Source organism: Lagopus muta, chromosome 4 (assembly GCF_023343835.1).
Source record: "Lagopus muta isolate bLagMut1 chromosome 4, bLagMut1 primary, whole genome shotgun sequence".
NCBI lineage: Eukaryota > Metazoa > Chordata > Aves > Galliformes > Phasianidae > Lagopus > Lagopus muta.
The window spans coordinates 31558265-31581573 of NC_064436.1; the positions used below are offsets into that span (position 1 = coordinate 31558265).

Genomic DNA, 23309 nt, shown 5'->3' on the forward strand with positions numbered 1-23309 from the left:
AATCCCGTGCTCCTTCGAGGTAGAAAAAAAGCTCAAGTGCAAGGGAGGTATGCCTTGATACAGCCTCACTCCTGCACTCCAGTCACACAGTGCTGTGCTGTGTCGCTTTGGGTCAAAATACTCAAAAGTACAACATGAGGAAAAATCTAAAGCTATTAGAAACAAACCAAATTGGTTCAGTGAACAACAAAAATCACTTCCCAGTCCCAGGAGCACCTGCAGAGGTAAGTCAATGGAGTACTTAAGCCTGAGAGTGCAAAGTATTCATTATTGCTCACGTTACAAAGACATCTTGATGAGGCAAAGATAAAGATATGAAAATTCTGAGGGCAACAGAACTGCACATTACACAGCAGCAAACCCCTCATGCACCATGCCCCGATGGTCACCCCAGGAGAAGCAGAGTTTCCTGGTCTCCTTGCACCATGTGGGGATTTTTTTAGTTTAGAACCTGAAGATTTGAAAGTGAATGTTTTCCAGACAAGATCAAATACTGTGACGAGGTAAGAGATCACCATGCAGTGAAACACGTCTGGACTTCTTCAAGGTTTTAACATCTTTAACCAGCAAGCAGACCTTCACTGGGAATTGATCGGACTTGAGGACCTCAAAAATACCTGTGCACAAGCACTGTCTCCTCCAGCCTTACTGAACCAACCAGCAAACCAATGGCTGCAGATGGTCAGAGACCAGGCTGGGAAACCTGGGCCTGCAGCATGCCCTCTTAGATCACCGCTGGCAGAGCTGGACCTGCCAGCATGGCCCAGCTTCTTGGCTCGACTCAATTACCATTTTCAGCGATCTTGGACAGGCAAAGCTAACAGTTCTCCAGCTCCAGCAAAGATGACCCCTCTCATGCTCATGTGGTTTTCAAGCACGAGTGTCCAGAGAGTAAACTTTTAATAAACTGGTGCTAGGAGCACTGAACACCCCTGGCACTGTTTCAAACCCTGAACTATATGCTTTGTTAAGGAAATATATAAGATAGGCCTCACGACTGAAGGAGCGCCTTCAATGAACGTAATTAATTTACCACAGGTCTGCAGATGACCCAGACAGCATTTGGAATTAAACTAAATTTGTAGTGGCAGGATACATCTCAGCGAGACTGCCATACTGAGCTAAGGCTTATAAAAGTTATAAGTTGAAGACTTGGAGTCATGATAAATGAAAGCCTCATCCACTGCTTTTAATAAGTTGCTCTAATGGGATGTTCTTTAGAGGTTTGTGATTAGAAACCGCAATATCTGAGGATTTCTGGGAAGATTTTTCTAATCCTTCCTGCAGCCTTGAGCAATGCCCATGATTGCTTCCTGCATCTCCAGGTCAGAATGTCAGCTCTGCACCAAGCACCTCCAGACTCAACGTGCTTGCTTCAGTCACCAGAGAAACACCATTACTCACTGCCAACTGCAGGGAATATATTTATACTTAGCCCAGACCTATGTGATGTTAAGTAGTCACCTCCTCTTCCTATTGAGCTATGTGTAGTTCACATGTTAAGGCATGTCTCTTAGTGACAGACAATAACTGAGAATGCAGAAGTCCAAGCAGGCAATATATACACAATCACTATGGGAAAAGAGAGCAACACTTCCAAGGAAAGGAAGCACACTTGGAAACTTTCCTTGCAGTACACTCTGAAGCTGCAGAAAGTGCAGATAACCTTTTCTGCAGATAAGAGCCCAAGTGCTGCAACATGGTGTGCCTCCAAGAGAGATCACACTTCCTACATCTAGTGTCCAATGGAGAATGGAATATTCACATATTCAGAGGAGCAGTGGGACAACAGCCTGATTTTCTTCTTCATCCTCTACCCACTCCACAGCCAAGAGAGACACTGTAAAACTCTACTTCAAAACAAGCACATACGGGGCTTTCATCAGCGCTTGGCAGCAACTTGGAGCTGCTACTACAGAAATCAAACTGCATTTTTAGCTTGAAAGGCATCCTAGTTTTCTTGTCCAAGTGGAAAAAGGACTTCCACAATACCATCAAATGCATCATCTGGATGAGGAGCTTTGGCTGTACTCTCCCACATTTCCCTAATCAGACAGAGCTTATGCCAATCAGTTTTCTGTTTGTGGTGGTTCTTCTGTCCACTCACTCAGCTGTTACTGGAATAATTCACACATTCTTGGAGCTTAATTTCTGATCAAGCCAAGGTCATCTGAAAGCAGATTAGCCTGGGTCCCTAAGTTCTTCTCTAAACTGCAGCAACTTAGACTAGCTTACTGTGTGTTTGTACAGAAGTACTAAGCCCACAGTTGTTCAGAAGGAAAAAGAAATTGGAGCAGGCAAAGGGCAAAACTGATCTAGGTAGCCTACAGGCAAAACATTAGATGTAAGGACTATGGGCAGCAGATTTCCACACCAGCTCTGGGCTGGTGGACCTGTGGAGAAAGGAAAGTACCGGAATACCTCTTTTTTGGAGAGGGAAACTGAGCAACAGTGCTGCAAACACTCCTCTCCTGCAAAAGGTAGGAATAAAGAGCAAAGAGGCTCCTAATGTGATGGAGATAGTAAAAACACTGACCCAAAAGCAGGTGGCACTATACCCTGCCTCCTCTTGGTAGATGGAAATCTTGAATTGGCAAAAGCAATAGTTTCTCCAGCAAAATCCTTCCTGTTGGCAGATGGATTACAGGGGATATTTGGCAACAGACACTATCAATAAAATGGCTACAGATCATGGGAGACAATGTCCTGTAGGAAGAAGGAAGAATAGGTAGGAAAGTAGAGATAAAAATCCTCTTTAAAGTCACAACTAACAAAAACTGTGACTCATGCTGGAAAAATTCTCTCTATGAAAAATGTTACGTATGACCTGTCTCCTGTTTCCTATGGAAATATTGAAGAAGTGAACTATTTTAAGCCCTGACACATCTTGGAAAAAGATGTGGCGGGTCAGGAGGGGGCTGTGGAAAAATTCATTTTGACCTTCCACATCACAGAAGGCTGCACATGCTGGCTTGGGACCTGGGATACACACCACAGTCCTCTCAACCTCTCTACTCTATGAAAGTCACTTTTTAACAAGATGCACATATTTGTGTCCAGAAACTAGCCCTCTGCCACCACAGGGGCTGATATTTAAAAGTCTAAATCAGCTAAGGTCAAGGATGGATACTCCAGTGCAGAAGCTTTTAATTGCCAACACCCAGGTGGGAAGATTTGTCTTTGCTTTGTCTTTCCAAAGCTAGTTTCTTGCCAGAAGAAGTTTCTTGCCTTTCTATGTATGCACAGCACAGAGAGAGGTGCAATTTTTTGCTGCTTCAAATTTATTTTTCTTAAGTTCTATAAAAACCTCTGTCCAGTTCTTTGAAGGATCACTTTAGACTGAAAAGTCAACCATAATGGGTAGCTGGCTATAAACGCAGATACACAGTTCACTTCTTAGTTATTTTGAGCAGCTTTCACAAACATGCTTAGCACTGACCTAATAGCATTCCCATTTTACTCTGTAAAAGCCCATTCCTTTGTTTAATGCTGCAAAGCTCTATTGCCTGGAGGATTGCAGGGAGCTGCAGTTTCTGAAGACTGACCCCAATATCCCTTCAGTTTTGTAAACAGCGCCGGAGGGACAATGCAGGGAAAACTGCTCTGGAGCTCTGGAGCAGTGGGTCTCCCTCCCAGGCTGATGGAAACCTGCTTTGGCTGGGCTGTACCCTCACCTCCTGTCTGGGTTTGTAGGATTTGAGGGCCGACACCACAACAACAGATGCAGCACCTCATTCCCTTTGTGTTGTGTAGCACATATCCTGGCTACTGGCATTGTCTGACAACTGAAGCAAAACTCTAACAATTTTAAATTAGTATATACTTCAATTATGTACAACAATGCAAGTGCTAACTGATTCAAGCATTGCTAAGAAAGCAAAATTTAGCTCTCCTGTATCTGTAAAATGTATTCTGCTGTTGAGAATAACACAGTCCTTAGAAAACAAAGATAATAACTCTATGTTCTTTAATTTAATGCTTGTTTCTGGTTTAATAATAGATTTTCAATCCACTTTTCTTTTCTTGCCCAGACAAGTACAGTCTGATTTAGTGAATCTCTTTGATTTGTAACCCTGATTGTTATATAATTAATATGCCCTTGATGCACAGAGCAGGAGACTTCAACGGTTCCCAGCTATTTTGCTTAGCGGTATTTATGACCTTGGTCAGAGGACACATTATTTACAGGAAGCGTTTTCTTGAGCATCTGCAAGTACATCAGCTCGGAAATGCAGTTTAATTGTTTAGGGCAAAGCGCATTCAGTTTCAAATTCCCAGGAACCTCCAGCTTCAGAAACAAAGCTCATTTCCACAGATGGACGCTGGCTTGTGGAAATGCCACTGTGACTAACGTTCAGTTGACCTTTGGTTTAGGGCCAGCAGCCAACGGGAAATGCCAAGCTGTTATTTACATTTGTTCAAAAGAAGCGAGAAGCTGCAGAGATAGTTGAAAGCAAAAAGGGAAAAGGTGTGGAAACTTCTGCCTCCAGGGCCCCAACAGAAAGTAAAAAGCCTGTAGAGCTAGCAAACTCCTGAGGCCTACTGCTAGGAAATTACTTTCTGAACTGCAAGCATGAGGAGGCCTGCTCTCAAGTCCCTGCACTCTTCTGCCAGTTCCACCAAGTACTCTCAGTGCCCTGCCTCCTGAGATGCTCGCTTTTGTCCAGCACGTGGGAGGGCTAGCGCAAAGAGATATACCATAGAGCATCTCATAGAGCAATATCCTAATTCTGAGGTGCCTAGGAACTCCCACGGTGCCTGAGAACAGCATGGAGCCAGAGATGAGGTGCTCATTCGCAGCACTGCCAGGCTATGTCCTCACTGCGGCAGTCTGAGAGGTTTCTCTTGTAGCTTTGCTGTTGGACACTACCTGCCCTCCTACATTATGCAGAGAGGAGAAAGTGCTTGGACTCTGCACAGCTTGCTCGGCATGGAAAGCAGCGTGATTTGATCTGGAGCAAATCCTGGAGTTCAAAATGTCTGTTTTTCTAAAAGTAATTATAAGAAAGAAATAGAAAAGAAAATGTAACTCCCTAGTACTAAGCGCTGGAACACATAACCTCTCTAAAGATAAAGGAAAGTCTTCCAGAAACGGAAACAGGTTACAGCTTCAGAAAGGGATTATCCTATGACTTGGAATGCATTTATCATCTCTGCAATGTCACAGCATGAGAGTGACTCCAGGAATTGTCTTGAAACTGTATCCAAGGCAGAGCTGCATGACTGACACATTTCATTGGCATTTCTGCTTCTTTCAAACAGGAAAAAATTTTTTGTTTTGCTTTCAAATCGGCTGTCAGCTTTCTCGGTTTCTGGCTTTATTTTTCTGCTTTGAAGAGTTACTCTGCACAGTAGACAGGCTTTAAAATACACAGGAACTCAGAGTGGCCAAGAACTCCCGCAGTGTTGAAACTAATTTTCTAATGACAGACCAAACTTTGGTGCTAGAGGCTCCTCTACCACCTCCAGCAGAGAGACTGGGTTCTTCCCAGTCTAGCAGAAGGATTAAAAATCTGAAAATGGATGTAGGTCCTCTTTTGTTCCCCGGAGACAGCGCAACCCATGGAGATGTAGTACCTGTAGGTCTGCAACAGCAGTCTCAGGCCAAGGCCCATGTCAAACTGGGATAGCAGCTGCTTCAAATGAAAGTTTATCTTCCTTAACCATTTCTTCACAGTTCATTCCCAGGCAGGCCTATCACAAGTCTGCTTTGCTTGGTTCTCCATCCAGATAGCAGAGAGAATGAATGTAAACCAGCAAACTCCTCCAATCCCTTCTACACTCAGGGTGGTACCATGGAGAAGCTCCCAGGAGCCTACATCTGCCTGGAGTTTCATGCAGATTGGTGAGAGTATGGGACAGGAAGATTAAGGCAGCAGTAGAGGAGAGGATAAAACTCCAGCAGTCAAGGACTTTACAAATATGCTGAGGGATAAAGAGCCAAGAGGAAGCACACATCGTGGAAAGCCCATCAGGGCAAAGGACAGAAGGCCATAGCTAACAAAATTGCTGATAAATGGCTCAGCTGTGCAACTGCTTGCTCAGATCTGAGCAGGGTAGGAATAAAAAAGGCCAAGTGCAAGTGCATGTCCTCAACAAAGGGATCCTTACCATGTCCAACGCCTGTGGGAAGAGCAGCAGCCACTAGCTGCCACAGGATACAGCTACAAAAGGACGTGTGTCCCTCCACCTGAGATTCATGCCTAAAGCCTCCTTTTGCAGATGCAAAAGCTACATCCGCAGCTTTTCTGCAGTCACACAAATGTTGCTCCCTGTCTGTGTTGATAAAAACAAGCACTGAGGCTGACGGAGGTCAAGTCCACATCCCTCTGTCTGACTGGAAAAGGATCTGACCCAAACCCTCCGGCCTTTAAAGAGGGATTTGAACACCAGCTCACAGAGTTTAGAGTCAGACAGCTTTTTTTTTGCCTACAGCTTTTCTGGAGCCACTAGTATAACCATTTATACTCTGCCCCACGCTGCTGCTTGCTTCTCATGCAAACCAGAGCATTTACTTTGCTATTTTTAAGCCCAACAAGTCTCTCAAAGCAGGTGACAGGAGCCTGAATAGCTGAGTTGCAAGTGTTTGTCAGTTTCTGACCTTTACTGGAGAGGAGTCTGCCATCCACTTACCTGTCAGGACAGGAAATAACTGTGCCTTTCTACAGATGCTGTATGACTGGGGACAAAGCCGTTCAGCCTGGTTGGATTTCACTGTGGTGTGTTCACTGACAAACATTTGCAATTCCTCTTTGAAACAAGACTCTCAGCTGATATGTTCAGCATCAGCGCAGTTCCTCTGCCAGTATCTTTTAACTATTACTAGCACAATGTCTTGCGACATATAGTCACCTTGCTAGACCCAAGCTCGAGAAAGAAGACTGTGAGGGACTTTCTAAGCCAAAGTGTTTATTTTGCTTTGAAAACAAATTCAGTATCACCAATAGATGCTATGCTGGCTTGGCACCTCAGACTGCTATGCATGAATGACGCTGCACTGTTTGACTGCTGCCATTAAAATAAATGCACTATGTTTTGACAGGTACTGCACTGACTGCGAAGAATACATATGTAGTATATGAAAAATTGCCTTGTGTGTTGGCTGCTACATAAGTTTAGTGACGTAGTACAAACTGATCCTGACATAAGCTAGATTTTCCCCCAATACCACAATTCCTTGTTCACCAACAAGTTCTATCAACTCCCATTACAGTTGTCAAAGATTGTATAGTCCAGCCTTTTATCACTTGCCTATGTTTAAGCACATGAGAAGTCTATGGGATTGTTTGATAGCTTAAAGCTGAGCAATTCCCTCTACGTGAGGATCTCTCTGCATAATTTATTAGTGCATGGGGAAAATCCTACACATCCTACACATGAAAAATGAAATCCAGACCTGACCAAACTTAGGGCACTTAGCCATTTGGATGGAATTCTTCTCTTTTTCTTCACAAGTGTTTTCCTGAAGTCACACTTCCTCTGCGAGAAAAGCCCACTGCAAGGTCTGAGTGTAAACATATGGGCTTTAGAATATTTAACCTATTACAAAAAGTTCTGTTTATTTTTAAAGCAGAAATAGGAAAACACTCCAGTGAGAATCAAATAAAATCTAATAATCAGGGCCAGTCTACGCAGAGATGAAAATCATTGGAAGTGAACTACATCTGTGAGCACACATTGGCGATTCCTGTCTGTCCAAACAGATCAATCAGCCCACCCTCATGCTGCTTTACAGCACTACTGCTTGACAGCTCTGTTCACATGCTGCTCTCGCCTCAATTGTGCTAATCAGCTGGCCAGATAAAAGTTATTACAAAAGTTGGAGAAGTGTAAATACACAGCTTCTTCTCTTACCTTCCACTGAGAAGGAAACCGATAACAACAGCCAGCAGAATAACTCCCACTGTTACAGACACAACAATTATAGGAATCTGGCTCTGGTCACTGGATGCAGCTACTGCTGAGATGAAAAACAGAAAATGGAGATTAAGGTTAAAATTATAGTCAGCACTTGCATGGGTCTTTCTTGTGAGGCTGTCAATGAGGTTTCAGTCTTACCAGTTCATTTTTTCTTTTATGGTTTGTGCTTTCCCCCTTTGCTGTCTGTTTCTACTTTGGAAGGGAAATGGGTGGAAAAGAACCAAAACACATAAAAAACCAAGCCAAAACCCAAACTAAATTGCATTTCATCACTGAACTCAGAAATTAAGTGCTAAAACAACTCAGCTTTTGAGAGAGCAAGCTGGAGTTCATCCTTCCCAGGTCAGCTGCATTGGAAATCGCACAGATAAAAAACAAAATAGGCAGAGAAAACATTCATGGAATAATATTGCTGCAGTTTCTAAATAGGTGATGTGAACAAGATCTGAGACAATTAGCATTATCTGTGCTTCAAGAAGCTATAAACAATTAAACACAAATTCCCTCTACCATCTATATAATACAGCCAGAAGATGGTTACTGTAAAATAGGAATCTGCTAAGACACACACACTGCTTGGTCGTTTTATCTGCTAAGGAAAGTGTAACTGTGCCAGCCCGTGCCTTGTAAAAATCCCTCCTGACAAAATGCAGTAGATGAGTCCCAAGATAAAGACACAAGCAGAAAGGTCAGGAAATCTGTGTTCAAGAACCAGGTTTTGCCATATGTTAACTATGTTAAGCAGGTGAGTAGATTCTTGAAGCCTGGTAAATGGAAATGCTAACAACACCCATACTGTGCTTATCTGCTTAATACCGCAGGGGAAGGGCCCCACCTCTCCCTAGAGATTTGCACACTGTGATTCCCAAGCAGAAACCTAAGACTTCTCACTTTCCTCTCTCCACCACCAGCTACTCAGCTGTACATCCCTGCTCTGGGGTACAGATCTGGCCTCCTCCCCCATAAACACATTTGGCTGTTGTACAGGACAAACCTCGCTATAGCTGCTGATGGGGTTAGGATGTGCCTGCCCTGGCCTTAGTCCCAGATGCAACTCCAGCCACTCCAGGGAGAAGCAGAAATTGATTTCTGAGCTGCAGAAGACCTTTAACCAAATGACAGAAATAAAGGGGGTCCTTAGCACAGGATTAATTTTATGGAGGCTATAAAATAACTGAATAGAGCCCCATATTAATTGTTAAAAAAAAAGAAAGAAGAAAAGGTGAGGCACTGAGCATGCAACGGGTTTCAAGTAGCTCTTTATACGGGAGCTCTCCAGTGCTTGACTGCAAGTGATGTGGGCTCAGGAACAGCAAATGATTTCAGAATGACTGGCCCAATACATTAAAATTTAATGTTAACTGCTCCAAACCTGTGCTATCATCCAGAGATTTTATTAGCCTCACGAATTTATAGAAGCTCCTTAAGATGATGCTTTATTGCTTTCTTGGCAAAATAATTAAAAAGAAAAACATTTAAAGGAGAACATTAAGCTATTACTCTGGAGGTTTTTTGCACAGCTCGAGGGATGGCAAAGTAAGATGGACCCTGCTGTGATTTAGGGTAGAAGGGGAGCATGAATTTGTAAACCGATCTGGAACCTTGCAGCCATGTGAAGGAGGGGATTTGCATTAGCCTGCCTCTGTGACAAGATCCTGCTCCCTCCTGAGTGATCAGCTGGACTAATTCACCAATACAGCATAAAAATAGCTTTGGGCAGTGTTAGTCTGTGGCCAGATCAGGGATGAGCTCTCTGGCATTCAGAAAGGGGGAAGCATCAAGTGGGCACACCCAGCTACACTTCCACCTAAACATGAACTGCCATTGAAAACTGCAGATCTGGCTCCAATGCAGCGCTTCGCAGAACTGCACATTCAGGCAAGAGTATGTAAAACAAAGCCAAAGTTTGGAAAAAGAGATGAGTCCTGATGAAGTTTCAGGTTTTCTCATCCCCTCCACTTGTCAATGCTTAGATCACTGTTAGCCATTGCTGTGATAGTTCCTCCAAACGTATACAAACAAATTTACAGAAACACTGTGAACTGGAAACAAAATATGTTGCTTGGTCCAAACAATTTTGGAAGGTGAGTAGATGCTTCATTCCCCCAGCAGTAACTGGAAGGCTTGTGTTTGTGCCTGAATCAAAATTAATTGGTTGGGCTCTCCAAAATGTTCAGTTCTGAACTCCGACATCGCACTAGGACTTCAGACTGCACTTGCTTTCAAAGCATCTGTTTCCCTGGGATGCTGGAACACAGGAAAGCAGTGGGGAGTCTGCTCACTTTTCTGGCACTAAGGCTGACTTTGTATAGTGTTTTGGGGGAGGAAAGAAACACTCTTTTTGAGAGGTCTAAAATGTCAAATGGAGCTTCATTTGTGCAAGGTACTGAAGCTTACTTTATATTTCACAAGAAGCTTTGATGAATTATCACTATTCTAGGACTAGAATTGCAGGAGACTACGGCACTGGATCAAATGTGCATGCATTTAATAAAGTATTTCACTAATATTCTGGAATATTATTAGTTGAATTATTCTAACCTAGGAACTTTCCAACTGCTAGCAAAATTTTTCTAGTATAAACATGGAGTAATCTTCAGTCTAACACAATTCTGTTGCTACTTATAGGATTAATGCTTAACACAATAAGAAATACATTAAATGGACCATTTTTATAGCATTATTACTTGCATCATGGTGCTATTTGCACTATATTAGTTCAAGCATTGGCTCCACAGCTGTATCTGTACAAATATTGTGATTCCTTTAAACATCTATGATGACTTCAAAGGTGGCATACGTTGAAATGACAACTTGCTACCTTTTTCTCAAAGAGCTGATGATGAATTTTGTATGAACTAGAATACCAGCAATTGAAGTATTGATGAATTTCAATTTCTGTGGAAAACACAGAATCAATTGGCTCTTTTCCACAGGAATAAACTGAGCATTTTCACAGTATATTTTCCTTTTCTGCACAATTAGTATACAAGATTATTAGATGATGGTTGTACAAACTGGAAAAGACATAAAAACTACATATTTTGGAAGTGCATCTTTGACACCTCAGCAAAAATCTGGCAGTCAGGACAAAAGGAGTTCAGCCATGCCTGAACCCATGCGAAAGAACAGCTGGACAACTGAACACAACCCTCAGCAGCTGGGTCCTCGTGCTCTCAGTCCCAAATCTGCTCCAGAACACAGATCCGAGTGATCAGATACATTGAAAGAAAAAACAAATAAATTCAAGCTCCACAAATTTTTAACAGGCCAAGAGAATTCCTATGCCAGCAGTGCACATTTTCATTACTTCTGATCACAAGTCAAATTCCTTGCCTCAAGGCTGTGGCACTGACAACCATCAGAAGCCATCTTTCAACTTGACAGTAACTTGCATCAAAAGATGTGAATGCTGGCTAAATTTTTCCCCTCACAGAGATGCCCTATTTCAGGAGAAGAATCCTTTTCCCCAGATGTAATCAACAGATACTTAATAGAGAGCTCAGTGTCCTGTGCAGATGGCCACAAAGGGTGTGGAGAAGGTTTCAGCCCTCTCCTCCTGCCACTCTGGCCTTGTCCTCCCTCACACAAGTACTGCATGTTCCCCTCTGTCTATGAGGAAGGAGTGCAAGAGTGGAGCAGAGAGTATCTCCACCTTCTCTTACTCACTGGCAAGCCAATAGCAACCATTCAACACTAACATCTCTCCCAAATACAGGGCTTTTCTAAGCCAGTTCTAAGCTTTTCTAAGGCATTTCTGGAGCCTAACAATCTCCTGGTGCCTCAACTCCTGCCCCAATGTGTGAAACAAGGAGGCAAGGGCAGATGTGTTAACCCGCCTAGTGTACAGTCATGGTGTGTCTGATGCATAATAACTCAAGGAATGAGACCAGAAAGGAAAAGAGCACAAGACCAGCAGAACTCTCTATGAAGGTTATCAACTGACTCCTTGCTGGTAGCCATTTCAGGGTAATGAACTGACAGCAATTAAAAGGACTTACACACTGGGCTGGTTTCAAACTCAAATCTTCGACTGAAGCCACCGTAGCCAGCAGCTGTCCGGGCACGGATCTGGAAGACGTATGCTGAGCCTGGTTTCAAGCCATCTGCCGTAATCGTGGTCTCTTTGGATTTGATGATGGTGTAGCTTGTTTCCTGATCCTTTTCCCAACCCCAACAAAAAACACGAGTTCAAACACACAAATACTGGCTCCAATGGAACAGACTCTTAACAACTCCCACAACAGCGTTACAGAGAATTAATGAAATACACACTTTTAAGGATCTCTTCCCCTTGAAATAACCCTCTGAAAGCCCTTCCTACAGTACAAAAGGAGAGATCTGTTTTTCCCTTGCCCTGCCGCTTTTATAGCCAATGACTCCAGGAAGTGTGCAAGGTACTTTCCACCCATAAATAACAACACATAGGACCAGAACTGGCACTGTAGTGGGGGCAGCTTTCTGTCACACTGGATGTGCACGTCTTAAAAGGCAGTGCAGCTGGCATAGAGATGCCTGGGGCAAATGAGAGGTTCAGACTACAAACAAAAATCAGTCCCAAGGCACTGGAAAGCAGAAAACAGTTCCTTTACCTTAAAGAGGGATTTTGATTTATAGCAAAAACTAGCGCTCAGTAATGTAATTAAGCCTAAAAGAGAATCATATTTTATACATTGTACAACTTTATGCTGGCATTTCTAGAGCCACGAATTAGATCTTGGCCAGGAACAGCCAACTAAAACTACAGGAAGATAACTAATTTTGCAGTGTTCTTCTGAAGAAATGAACTTGAAGAAAATTCGCTTGAAATAAATCTTAATTTAAATCAGTTTCTAATGTGAAAGAGTTTCAGTTCTTTGATTAAAATTTCACTCAAATGCTTAGTAATTACTCTTAGAATTATTTACCGTAACACATAATCTTGACAAGAGCTCATAAATTAAGGACTACAAACTAGGAAACTGCTTTTTATTCACCATACCCTCTCAAATCTAAATTATTATGAAGTAAACAGCAGTCTGGGGCAATTTTCCACCAAGATTTCTGCACCTCTATTAGGATCTGAACTCACTGTTCTTTTTCTTTCCCACTTAATGGGCAACTTTCCACAGAGAATAACACATCTGTCTGAGGCCCTGGGAATCTCCAAATGTAGGATCACCTATTTTCTCACTGAAGCCTATAGCTAAGCAGGACTGTATTGGAGGTATTTGTATCTACTTGCCCTTCTTTTCTTGTTAAAGAATGAATTCTCTTAAAGGAATGTGATTTGATGAATCTCAGTTTTCTGAAACATTTAATATCGATCATTCTTATCCACTGGAAATGAACACTGTGAATTCACTGTTATAAAGGGCTCAAACCCAAGGGAATATAAATGACAGTGACAACAAACAAGAAGGATTAAGGATGACATCCCAAATATAACTGAATGAATAGTTAAAAAGCACTAAGTGAATATTAGTTCACATATTTGCTTGCATGTCAGCCCAATTAGATTTTCAATACACTGCTGGCTCTGCAAACATTTAAACACTTGAGCTTTCCTACAGAAGACACTAAGCTTAGCTACCAGCCTGAAACAAATAAATCAAGACAGCACAGACTCAGACTGACTGTAGCAACCTTCCCATGAATGACTTGCACTTTAAGAACTATTTACTGAAGCTACTTGTGAATAAATTTTTGATCACAAATACAAGATTCTAAAACCCTATCATTTGTTTGGAAAGAAACTAAATAGAACAAACATACTTTTCCAGCCTTATTTGCTCATCATTAAAGTTTAGAGTCTAATCTTCCCAGGCCACTCCAAGGTAAGGAGACAGTACACCACAACATTCATTCAAAGTCAATAAAAAATCTGAAATTCACTAGTTCCGGTAAAACCATATCCTGATTCTTTGTACTTTGTTGGAATCCCACCATTCTGCTATAGCAGCACTTCCAGCACCCCAATAAATGACATCCAATTGATTTTTTCAAAATATCACATAGAATAATTCAGCTGGAAGGAACCATCAAAGATTAGGGAGTCCAACTTTTTGACCACTTCAGAGCTAACCAGAAGTTCAAGCATGTTATTGAATGCATTATCCAAATGCCTCTTGAACACTGACAGGCACGGAGCGCATCGTCCGCTTCACCAGGAAGTCTCTTCAGTGTTTGATCACCTTCATGGTAAAGAAATTTTTCCTAATGCCCAGTCTGAACATCTCCTGGTGCAGTTCTGTGCCATTCCCACACATCCTAATGAACAGGTCAGGCACACAGACCTTGCACGCTTCCTCTAACTTTTGCTCTGGGATCTGGTTTCACTCCTCCTCCTCAGTTGCATAATGCAGATCACCTCTCCTTAGAGCTCCCCAAGGGACTTACAACAGGTCCTCAGAAAACAATGGGCTGGTTAGCACCTTCTTGCCCAAAATTTGGACTGCTGGCAAATCCAGCTGGTTTTCCACCACTGGAGGTTTCTGGGCAGAAAGCTGGGGGCTCAACCCTATTTAAGCCACTCATACCCTGTCCAAGCTCTCTCAATTAAAAAAGAAAAAAACAAACATTTTATCCTGATGAAGAAAATTTTTTAATCTCTTTCCCAGGTTTGCTTGGGCTGCGGAACTGAATCTCTCCCAGAAAGAAAGAAAGAAAGAAGAGGATGAGGAGGAAGGTGGTCCAGTGCTGTTGAATGCTGAGTGACCTTACCTATGCAATAAAACTAATTAAAGATCTTCTACAAGATAGAAATTTGACCCAAAAAAATGGGAACTGTGACTCAGTTTCATTATTTTCTTCCATTTTTAAGAGAGAAAGCCTGGTTACATTTCCAGCTAAAGCTACAAATTGCTTTTCAGATGAACCCCTCAAATCTGATTTTTGGAAATCTTAGTTGAGCTGCATAGTTCACAAAACATTACTTACAAAAAATGCATTTAATAGAATCATAGAATCCTTAAAGTTGCAAGGGACTTTTGAAGGCCATCTAGTTCAGCTCCCCTGCAATGAGCAGGGACACCACAGCTAGAGCAGGCTGTCTAGGGCAGCCTCACCTTGAAAGTCTGCAGGGACAGGGCATCAGCCACATCACCAGGCACCCTGTCTCAGTGCCTCACCACCCTCACTGTAGAAGATTTTTTACCTTCTATCTAACCTAAATCTACCTCCTTTCAGTTTGAAAACATTTCCCCTTATTCTATCACCAGTGACCCTGCTGAAGAGTCTGTCCCCTTCTTTCCTGTAGCTCCCCTTTAGATACTGAAAGACCTCTATCAGGTCATCTCGGAGCCTTCATTTATTGGCATTTTGTTTTAAACTTCACTAATTTTTCAATAAGAAAAGATGTCACCATTTGAAACAGGGGCAGAGATGGTCAACCTTTGTAGGAAAAGTGTTTCTCATTACACAGAGATTTAGAGTTGGGAAAAAAGAAAAAAAAAAAAAGGCAAGCTTTTAAAAGCCATGATGCCCTTCTTCACATGAGAACAGACACTGCCTCATTTTAACCCTCCCTTCCTTCCTTATACCCTGGATACAAAACCAAGTGAGGAATTGAAATACCAAGTGCAAGGGATAGCCTGGTATTTCTGAGAGGATATAGAAGCTTGATCCCCAAACCCTCCTATTTTTAACAACTGAACAGGTTCTACCTTAATGCGATAAGGCTGAGGAGGAATCTGACACAGATTTAATGTATTTGTTCAAGAGAAGCGGCACACTAATGGAAAACAACACCCTCATTTCAAATCTTCCTAATCATTTACTGCAAAATCAATGTGACATTGATTTATGCATAAAACTGCTCCATTCCTTTCCATGACTCAGATAATTACAACCAGAAGAAGAGGACAGGAAAGAGAAGGTACTTGGGATGCTCGGCAATCAGTCCGTCACACCTTTTCAAAATATTTGATTTCGTATTCCAGGATGATGCCGTTGGGTCGATCTGGCTCCTGCCAGGAAAGGGAGATGCTATTTTTAGTTATCTTCCCTTTTTTCACACTACTGACTGGAGAAGGTGCTGCAAGACAGGAGAAAAAACAGAACAGACAAAACCATGGTTAGTAAGATGGTCTGCCCCTTCTGAACTCAAACTCATCAGCATGTCATCCTTAGCTACTGCAAATCAGTGGGGCCTGTTTTCACTTTGGTGGCATTTGGCCATTTTTAACAGCTGGGAATCATGCTGCCTGCTGCCTCAATTAGAGCAATAATGATTTACCCCAGGTTAGGGCTAAGTCCGCATGAAGAGCTCATAATGAATGCTGAGCAACCAACTTGTGCCACTGCTGGCATTTCTGGAAAACGTTGGATTCCACTACGTGTTGATTTAGATAAACCAACATGACAAAATGCAAGGAGAAATGAGATTTGCTCTGAGCAAATCAAATCAGCATGATCCCAAAAAAAGCAGTGGACTCGCACAGATTTTCAGCAGCTGAGGATCTGACCAGGATTGCCCACTTGAGCAAAATAAAAACAGGAACCGATATTAGTGGCTTATACGTCCACCTTGTCTTTTCAAGCATTTGTAAATTCATCAACCCCACATCTTGTCTATTCAAGCACTTTTCCAATGTGTCATGAGCTTATATTACCACAACAGAATTACATATTGATTACATGTTGCCATCCTTCAGCTGCTCTGCAGGTATGCATTTCAGCACACACAGAACACTTTCAGTTATGCAGGCTCCTTAACTTTGCCTTGTGCGCTCACTGAAGCCAAGGCACCTTCCAGCACCTGTTTCTGGAAGCGCTGAACAGGACAGCAGGCCTTTCTGATCTTTAGAATTCAATTGCTCTCCAATAACAAATATTACCGAGGTGTTGCAGCTTGCGTAGTGATGCTAATTCCTTGCAAATGGCAACCATAAGTATTTAAATAGTGATCACCGAGCTGCAATCCCTGCTCACAGTTCAGAAGTTCACAGTGTGCTTGGGGAAGCCGAAGAATGCAAACAGCTATACAGTTCTGCTTATTATTGTAAGATGCAGCCCTGGAAGGTTATCTGTCCTTTGCAGCACACATGTGCATGGGAAACAAACTTGCTTCTTTGTTTTCAGTCTGATACTGCAGAGACTTTTCATGTTGTGCCATTTGGGATTTATTATTATTATTTTTTTTAAATCATCCCTGCCAGCCACGTAGGTGAAGTTTGTTGTGGGAAATGTAACCACAAAACCCCAATTACTTCATGCCAGAGATGAGGAAAATAAAGTCAAGTGAAAAAAAAAAAAAAAAAGGTTGGGAAAAATTCAGGGAGGAAGAAAGAGCAGCTTCCCCAGAGGAAGATCAGCCCATCTCTGGCCAAGAGTCTTTGAATCACCCTTTGGACAGGCCAGATCTCAGCAAGGATTGCACAGGGACTGCAGGGACCACAGGGACCAATGGCAAAATCCCTTGGGGAAATACTGGGAACTGAGTGCAGAGATAAGCAGCAAAGAACACATTTAATCTCCTAGAAGTTATTTGGAAATTACTTCTCCTGAAGACTGGACTGACTGATTTTCATAATAATAATAATAAAATAAAATAAAAAAAAAGCCCCAAACCAATTAAGTAAAATAAAGACAACAAATGAATTAAGTTTGCCAAGTCTGATCTTCAGCCAAAAAGAGTAGGGGAACAGCTCCAGGCAATTATCCCTGGAAACCCTGACGGTTAGCAGTGAGCTTTCTTGTTTTAAGCAAGTTCCTGCATCTCAGCCTCTTTTCAATCCCAGTTTTTCTCACTCCTGTTTACTAATCTCTCACTCACTTGGCTCTCAGAGGATCCTGAGAGGTGTTGGTCATTTCCATATTGTTTTCTGCTGGAGAGCTGGCATCAGCTGCACAGACACGCTAGTTCCTTAGCTGTGCACACACCACTGTGCTGACAACTGCTCCACTGAGCAAGTAAAAACCACCTTGATTTGAATGATGATCGTGTTATTTAGATAAGCACCACATGGTGCTTTCATCCACGAAAGTCACCTTACCCTCTAGCTAACGTCCTCCACAATTTCTTGTACTATGTGAAAGCTAAAATCAACCTAGACTTAATCCACTAATCTGATATAGGACCTTCCAAAAATTAGTCCAGGTGTCTAAATGAATGCTGTGCAAAAACAGCTGAGTTGTGCATCTGTATACTGTCAGATATGTTAGCCCTGAGAAGACACAGCAAGCAATGAGCTTATTAAACAGGATGATTTCCTTCATGCAAAGGAAGCAACATGGTTTTCACACACATCAAAAGTGGGTGGGGGATACCAAGTAACAGGCAATTCTACATTCGACTTCAACAGAGAGCTTGAGTCACTTGGATGCTGTGGGTGATGGAGGCACAAGAGGACTTGGGAAAACGGGCTTGCATTCCTCTGAGTCTGTTCTCCAATGCCCTGAATATCTACAACACCTACCCACAGGCTTCCATAGCTGGTGGTAGACTCCATACTCCCCTAAAACACAGCTTCCACTTTAAAATGCAGTCTGCTTTGCCATAGGCCTTTGCTTTGCTAGTTAGCAGCTCCATGGACTTAAATCTCTCGCTACATAAGTCTCAAATGTTCAGCTGTGGCTATGCAGAATATTCTACCAGGAAAAGAAGGGAAGATATTGAAATGAGTAACCGAATTCTCAAAGTGAATTAGAAAAGGAGTAACTGTATCCTTTTTGAATCTCCTTCAAAAAAAGCGTTAAAGTGTAACTGTGAGATAAAGGCCAATTAAGTAAATTCAATAAATCCCAGTGGTGCAGGGATGATATGGCAACTACTCTGCATCCTCAACACAGAGTGAACCTAGGAAGGAAGGTATAAGTATTTTAGAGTTTTCTTTGTCAAACAAAAAGAAATGCAATCTGGGTGAGCAGACAAAGCCTGCAATCATTCCATCTTAAAAGCCTGCAACTGGATACTGTGCTATATGATCTCAGGAAAATAAAGGGATTACTCGAAACTTGCTTTTTAAAGGTCACTGCTTCTGCAAGGGCAGCTTCCTTTTAATAGAAAGAAGGCAAGCCACGGAGTAGTTCCATTTGAGTATAACATGTAAAAAAAAAACCACGCTGACGTAAGAGTCAGGATATATAAAGCTGTAATCTCTTACGTCTTTATGCAGACAGACAGAAGCCTTGTTCAAAACTCTGCCTTGACACTACAAAGAGTGGATGTACATAGCAATTCTTTACATGTTGCATTACAAATAATCTGCACATTTCCACTAATTTCAAAGCAAAACACTCAAAATCAAAGAGGGATATTGCATCATTTATGCTTATGTTCACCATTCCTGAGAACAGCCATGTGTGTGATGAAAGCAAACAGAAGATGTAACTAGGTGTGAAATTGGGAATGTACGTTTTGCTTTCCAGAGACCAGGATTAATCAGGAAGCAAATAAAATCACAGAATTGATTTGACATTTTTTTAAAATTCCTTTTCTAACATTTCTTAAGGAGAATAATAAATGCAAGGCTCTGCAGAAGATGCACCAGTAGTCACATCGGAATAACTACAGGAGATGATTTCAAGAGGAATAGACCCTTTAGGACATTCTTCCTCCACAACCTTTGATAATGACATTAGCACTGAATTAGCTATCTATGCACCAAACTCAGTATTTACAAAATAGTGCTCTGTGTCCTACTAACATCTAATATACAACAATGCTTATGGGAATAAAATGTTAATTATATTTTGAGGGAAACTAATGTTATCAGGTGAATGACCACTGCAGCAAGATAAAACAAATAATCCAGTTTCTACATCTCATGGTCTATCTAATGCTCTCTCCAGCCCAATTATTTTGTCTTGGTATTTTTCACTCTGGCAGAAACAACAGCTAATGGCTCCCCATCTCACCCTTACCTCCACAGAGAGCACGCTTTTCCATTAACTCGTGGGTAAAACCCAGCAAAACCCACTAGCTCACAGCACCCTCACTATGCTATGGATTTTTCACGTCTGTTTTACATGCATTTGCAGTTTCCTTTAACCTGATTATACTTCCTTACATGCAAACATTTGGGATCTAACACTTCAGACTTCTCAATAAGCCCTGGTGTTTCTACCTCTGATGCCACATTTCTTCTGCAGTCTGCAAGAAGATTTAAAAGTCAAATTTGTACTTGTGATTAAATCAATACCTTCATCTGTCATCACAGAAACAAATATTTATGCTACCATTAATGAACGTGTAAGGCTGGTTCCAATTGAAGAAAATGAAAGCTGTATGCAGCAGAAAAGCAACCACAAGACAAGTAATTCAGGTTCCCCTTCAAAAGCCTGGTTTACTGTAATTTTTCACTCAGTTTATAATTAGTGACATTATTTAATTTTTTCTCAGGCCTTTGGTGACTTTGGAGATTGGAGCAACATCTGCGTTATTCAATGAACTACACTGCAGGCATGTGAAATTGCAGAAGGCTTCAAGATATGTACACTTGTAAAAACACAAATACTCTTCTGGAAAGAAGTGGGAAAAGGAGGACTTCACTGTACCGCCTCTTTGCATTTCTGTATAGAAACAATCTGCTTTTGGAAAAGCTGAAAACTCAACAGCTCCCCAGGGGAACTTTTACTGTGGATATTAGACTTGGGTCAGAACTTGGCATTTAAGTCATAACTTCCCTTTTATGTTGAAACTTTTAATATCCAACCTGAACCGCAATTTTCCATGCGAGGAAAAACAGTAACAACACTCACTTGGCTACTTAGACAAACAGGACAGATCCCAGTTTGCAGTTGTTTTTAAGTACTTTTGCAAACAGAGTGAAGAAAATGAAAGGTCTTTGTATCATTGAATGTCAGTTCAATCCTACCAGAGATTTTACATGGGATTTCACAGGCCCTACATGCAAGAGCTGCTTTTTTGCCATAGGTTCAATCCAAACACCTTGCAAAATGCACAGTCAGTCCTGAAACACAATTCAAATATGGAAATCTTCCTCCTGAACGATTTTTCAAGGTATCGCTTGACTAAATTGGGAATTCATGCAACATCTTTTCACACTTCAAATATCAAAACAAGAACACAACCTTCAGATTCCCTTCACAACCTTCAAATTTCCTTGGCAACAAACATATAGTGTTTACTCACATTTTCTGCCTCCCAAGAACATCACCTGCGGTAAATGCCAGCTTTCTGAACAATTCAGTCTCTGTTACTCAAATCCATTCTGAACAACAAAACCTGAGATGCCTTGATGTGTGCCATAAAATCACAGAGGTCACGCTGTGTCACGTGGAGAAGTGAACCCTATTCAAGGCCTGGGTGGCCATGGGAAAAGGCAGGGCCCCGTTTTTGTAATGTGATTCCACAGTAACCTGCAACCAGATTTACCTTACACAAAAAGGGGCAATTTTTTGGGTGGAAATCACCCAAGCTCTCAAAAAATTAAATGCATCTCCTTGGGGTTGACAGTAAGACATGATTCAAAGCCTGAGCTGGTCATGGAGCAGAGGTGCTGGCAGACCTCTATGCCTCCCAGTTAGATGCAATGTTGGCTTTGTGCAATGTGATAGCCAAATTGCTGCTCAGTTCTCTTTTTGGAGATCATGTTGTCTCTTTGACAAAGCTTTTCTCAGATGATTTCTCTCTATGCTTCTAGTCCTTGTACCTAAGATATTACAAAAGTACCTATGTTACAGGCAAAGAGAACAGGATGGATACCATAGTTTTGTAGGCACTACTAACCTGATGCCTTTAATTATCAGCAGCCCCACTACAGAGAAGTGTCCATAGTTAGAAGATACAGAACAGAAAAAAATTCTCCAGTTCATGATCACATTAGAGAGATAACAGAAGTAATCTGCCTGCAATTTGCATTAGCACAGGGATAAAGATTAATCTCTTGCTTCTGATCTGTGTAACACCTACTAGATACAGCCAGTCGAGACTGAGACTGCAATGAGCCAGTGTTATCTAAGCTTTTTAGATTTCTTTGTGCCCAAATATCCTATTTCTTGTTTTAATTCCCTGCACCAGAACAACCTGTGCATGCATATGCAAGTTCTTAACAGAGCAAGCAAAATAGACTAGAATAAAACAGAAATATATATATATATATATATTATAGAATCATAGAATAATCTAGTTTGGTAAAGGCTTTCAAGATCATCAAGCCCAACCATCAGTTGATCAGCAACCTGATCTAGTGGGTGGCAGCTCTACCCACAGCAGGGGTTTGGAACTAGACAGTCTTTAAGGTCTCTTCCATCCCAAGCCATTCTGTAATTCTATGATCCACTTACCTACCCATAAAGAACTAGTTGTTTCTTGCTATAAATCTGTGTAAGAATACTCAAGCCATAACATTTAGTCAGGCAAGTAAACTGCATTAAAAGAACAGACAGCAAGAAAGCAGCAGTACACCATGTACAAAACCACTACTCAAATACTCACTGTGTTCACTTGGGTAATAAAAATATATCCATAAAATATGTATTGCTATTAAAATTAATTACTGATTATTGGTGCTTAGATTGCAAAGACAGTAAAACACACAGCTTTAAAACATTTGCATGCAGCTTTCTCCTATTAATCAAAATATGGCACTAAACATAAAAAAGCAGCGCTCAACAGGTACCCTTTAAAGGACAGTGGCTGCAGTCAATGCAAGCTTTGCTGTTCACATCACTGTAACAGGCTGTTCAGCTTTCCTTATCATCAGAGGGAGCAGAGCAGATTCAGGGCAGAGCTCACAGCTCAGCTACTTTTTCCATGCTAACATTTTACTACATGGATTGGCATGAAAGGAGCACTCAGGGACCTGTTCCAGGCTCACGGCTCAGTGGTAATGGGCACGGCACCCATGCAGAACAAAACAGCTTTCCCGCTCTAGCATCCTTCGTTAAGTTTACACTCAGAGACAACACACACATCCAAGGGCTCCTGTGATTTCAGAACTGAAGACAAAACAGTGCCTCAAGGGCCTATCTTCAACAGAGCAGGCTCACCCCTACCAAGCCCTTTGAGCAATACGGAGGGCAGTCTGGCTTCTCCCTTACAGAGCCCAAAGATGCTCCTTACCCAGGGCACACACCAACCCTCTTTGCTGCCTGCATGCATTTTTCCAAAATCATCACCTTTGCATAGAAAAAAAGAAGCAAATAATTTCTAAAGCATTTATCTTAAAGAAACTAAACCATGGCACAGCTATGACACACTGTGATTGTGACAGGATTACTAGCACTGCCTAAGACACCACAGGATCTGGACTCTAAATTACAGATCTCTTGGGGTCAGACTTATGTACACACCAGTCAGAATTTTTAATGGAATCTATCATATATCACTGCCACCTCCAAACACTAAATTACCTTGGGTAAGACTGTTAAGAAAGCACAAGAGTTCAAAAAATGAATTGGATTCTTGCCCTTTGCCATCTGTTTACTGAGCAGAATACACATGC

At 41.7% G+C, this 23309-nt stretch overlaps 1 protein-coding gene across 12 annotated transcripts in view; it reads right to left on the bottom strand.

The window, feature by feature from the left end:
• The window catches only part of EPHA5 (EPH receptor A5), a 199509-nt gene that overhangs the window by 42656 nt on the left and 133544 nt on the right, over positions 1–23309 (bottom strand). For 8 of the 12 annotated variants that reach the window (XM_048942710.1, XM_048942707.1, XM_048942709.1 and 5 more), the window contains 3 exons: positions 15810–15934; positions 11922–12081; positions 7855–7960 (listed from right to left, as the gene is read on the bottom strand). In XM_048942710.1, the coding sequence (XP_048798667.1) occupies positions 7855–7960; positions 11922–12081; positions 15810–15934 (391 nt within the window). The remainder of the gene's footprint in view (positions 1–7854; positions 7961–11921; positions 12082–15809; positions 15935–23309) is intronic. The other 4 variants (XM_048942711.1, XM_048942705.1, XM_048942701.1 and 1 more) reach the window with 1 other exon arrangement.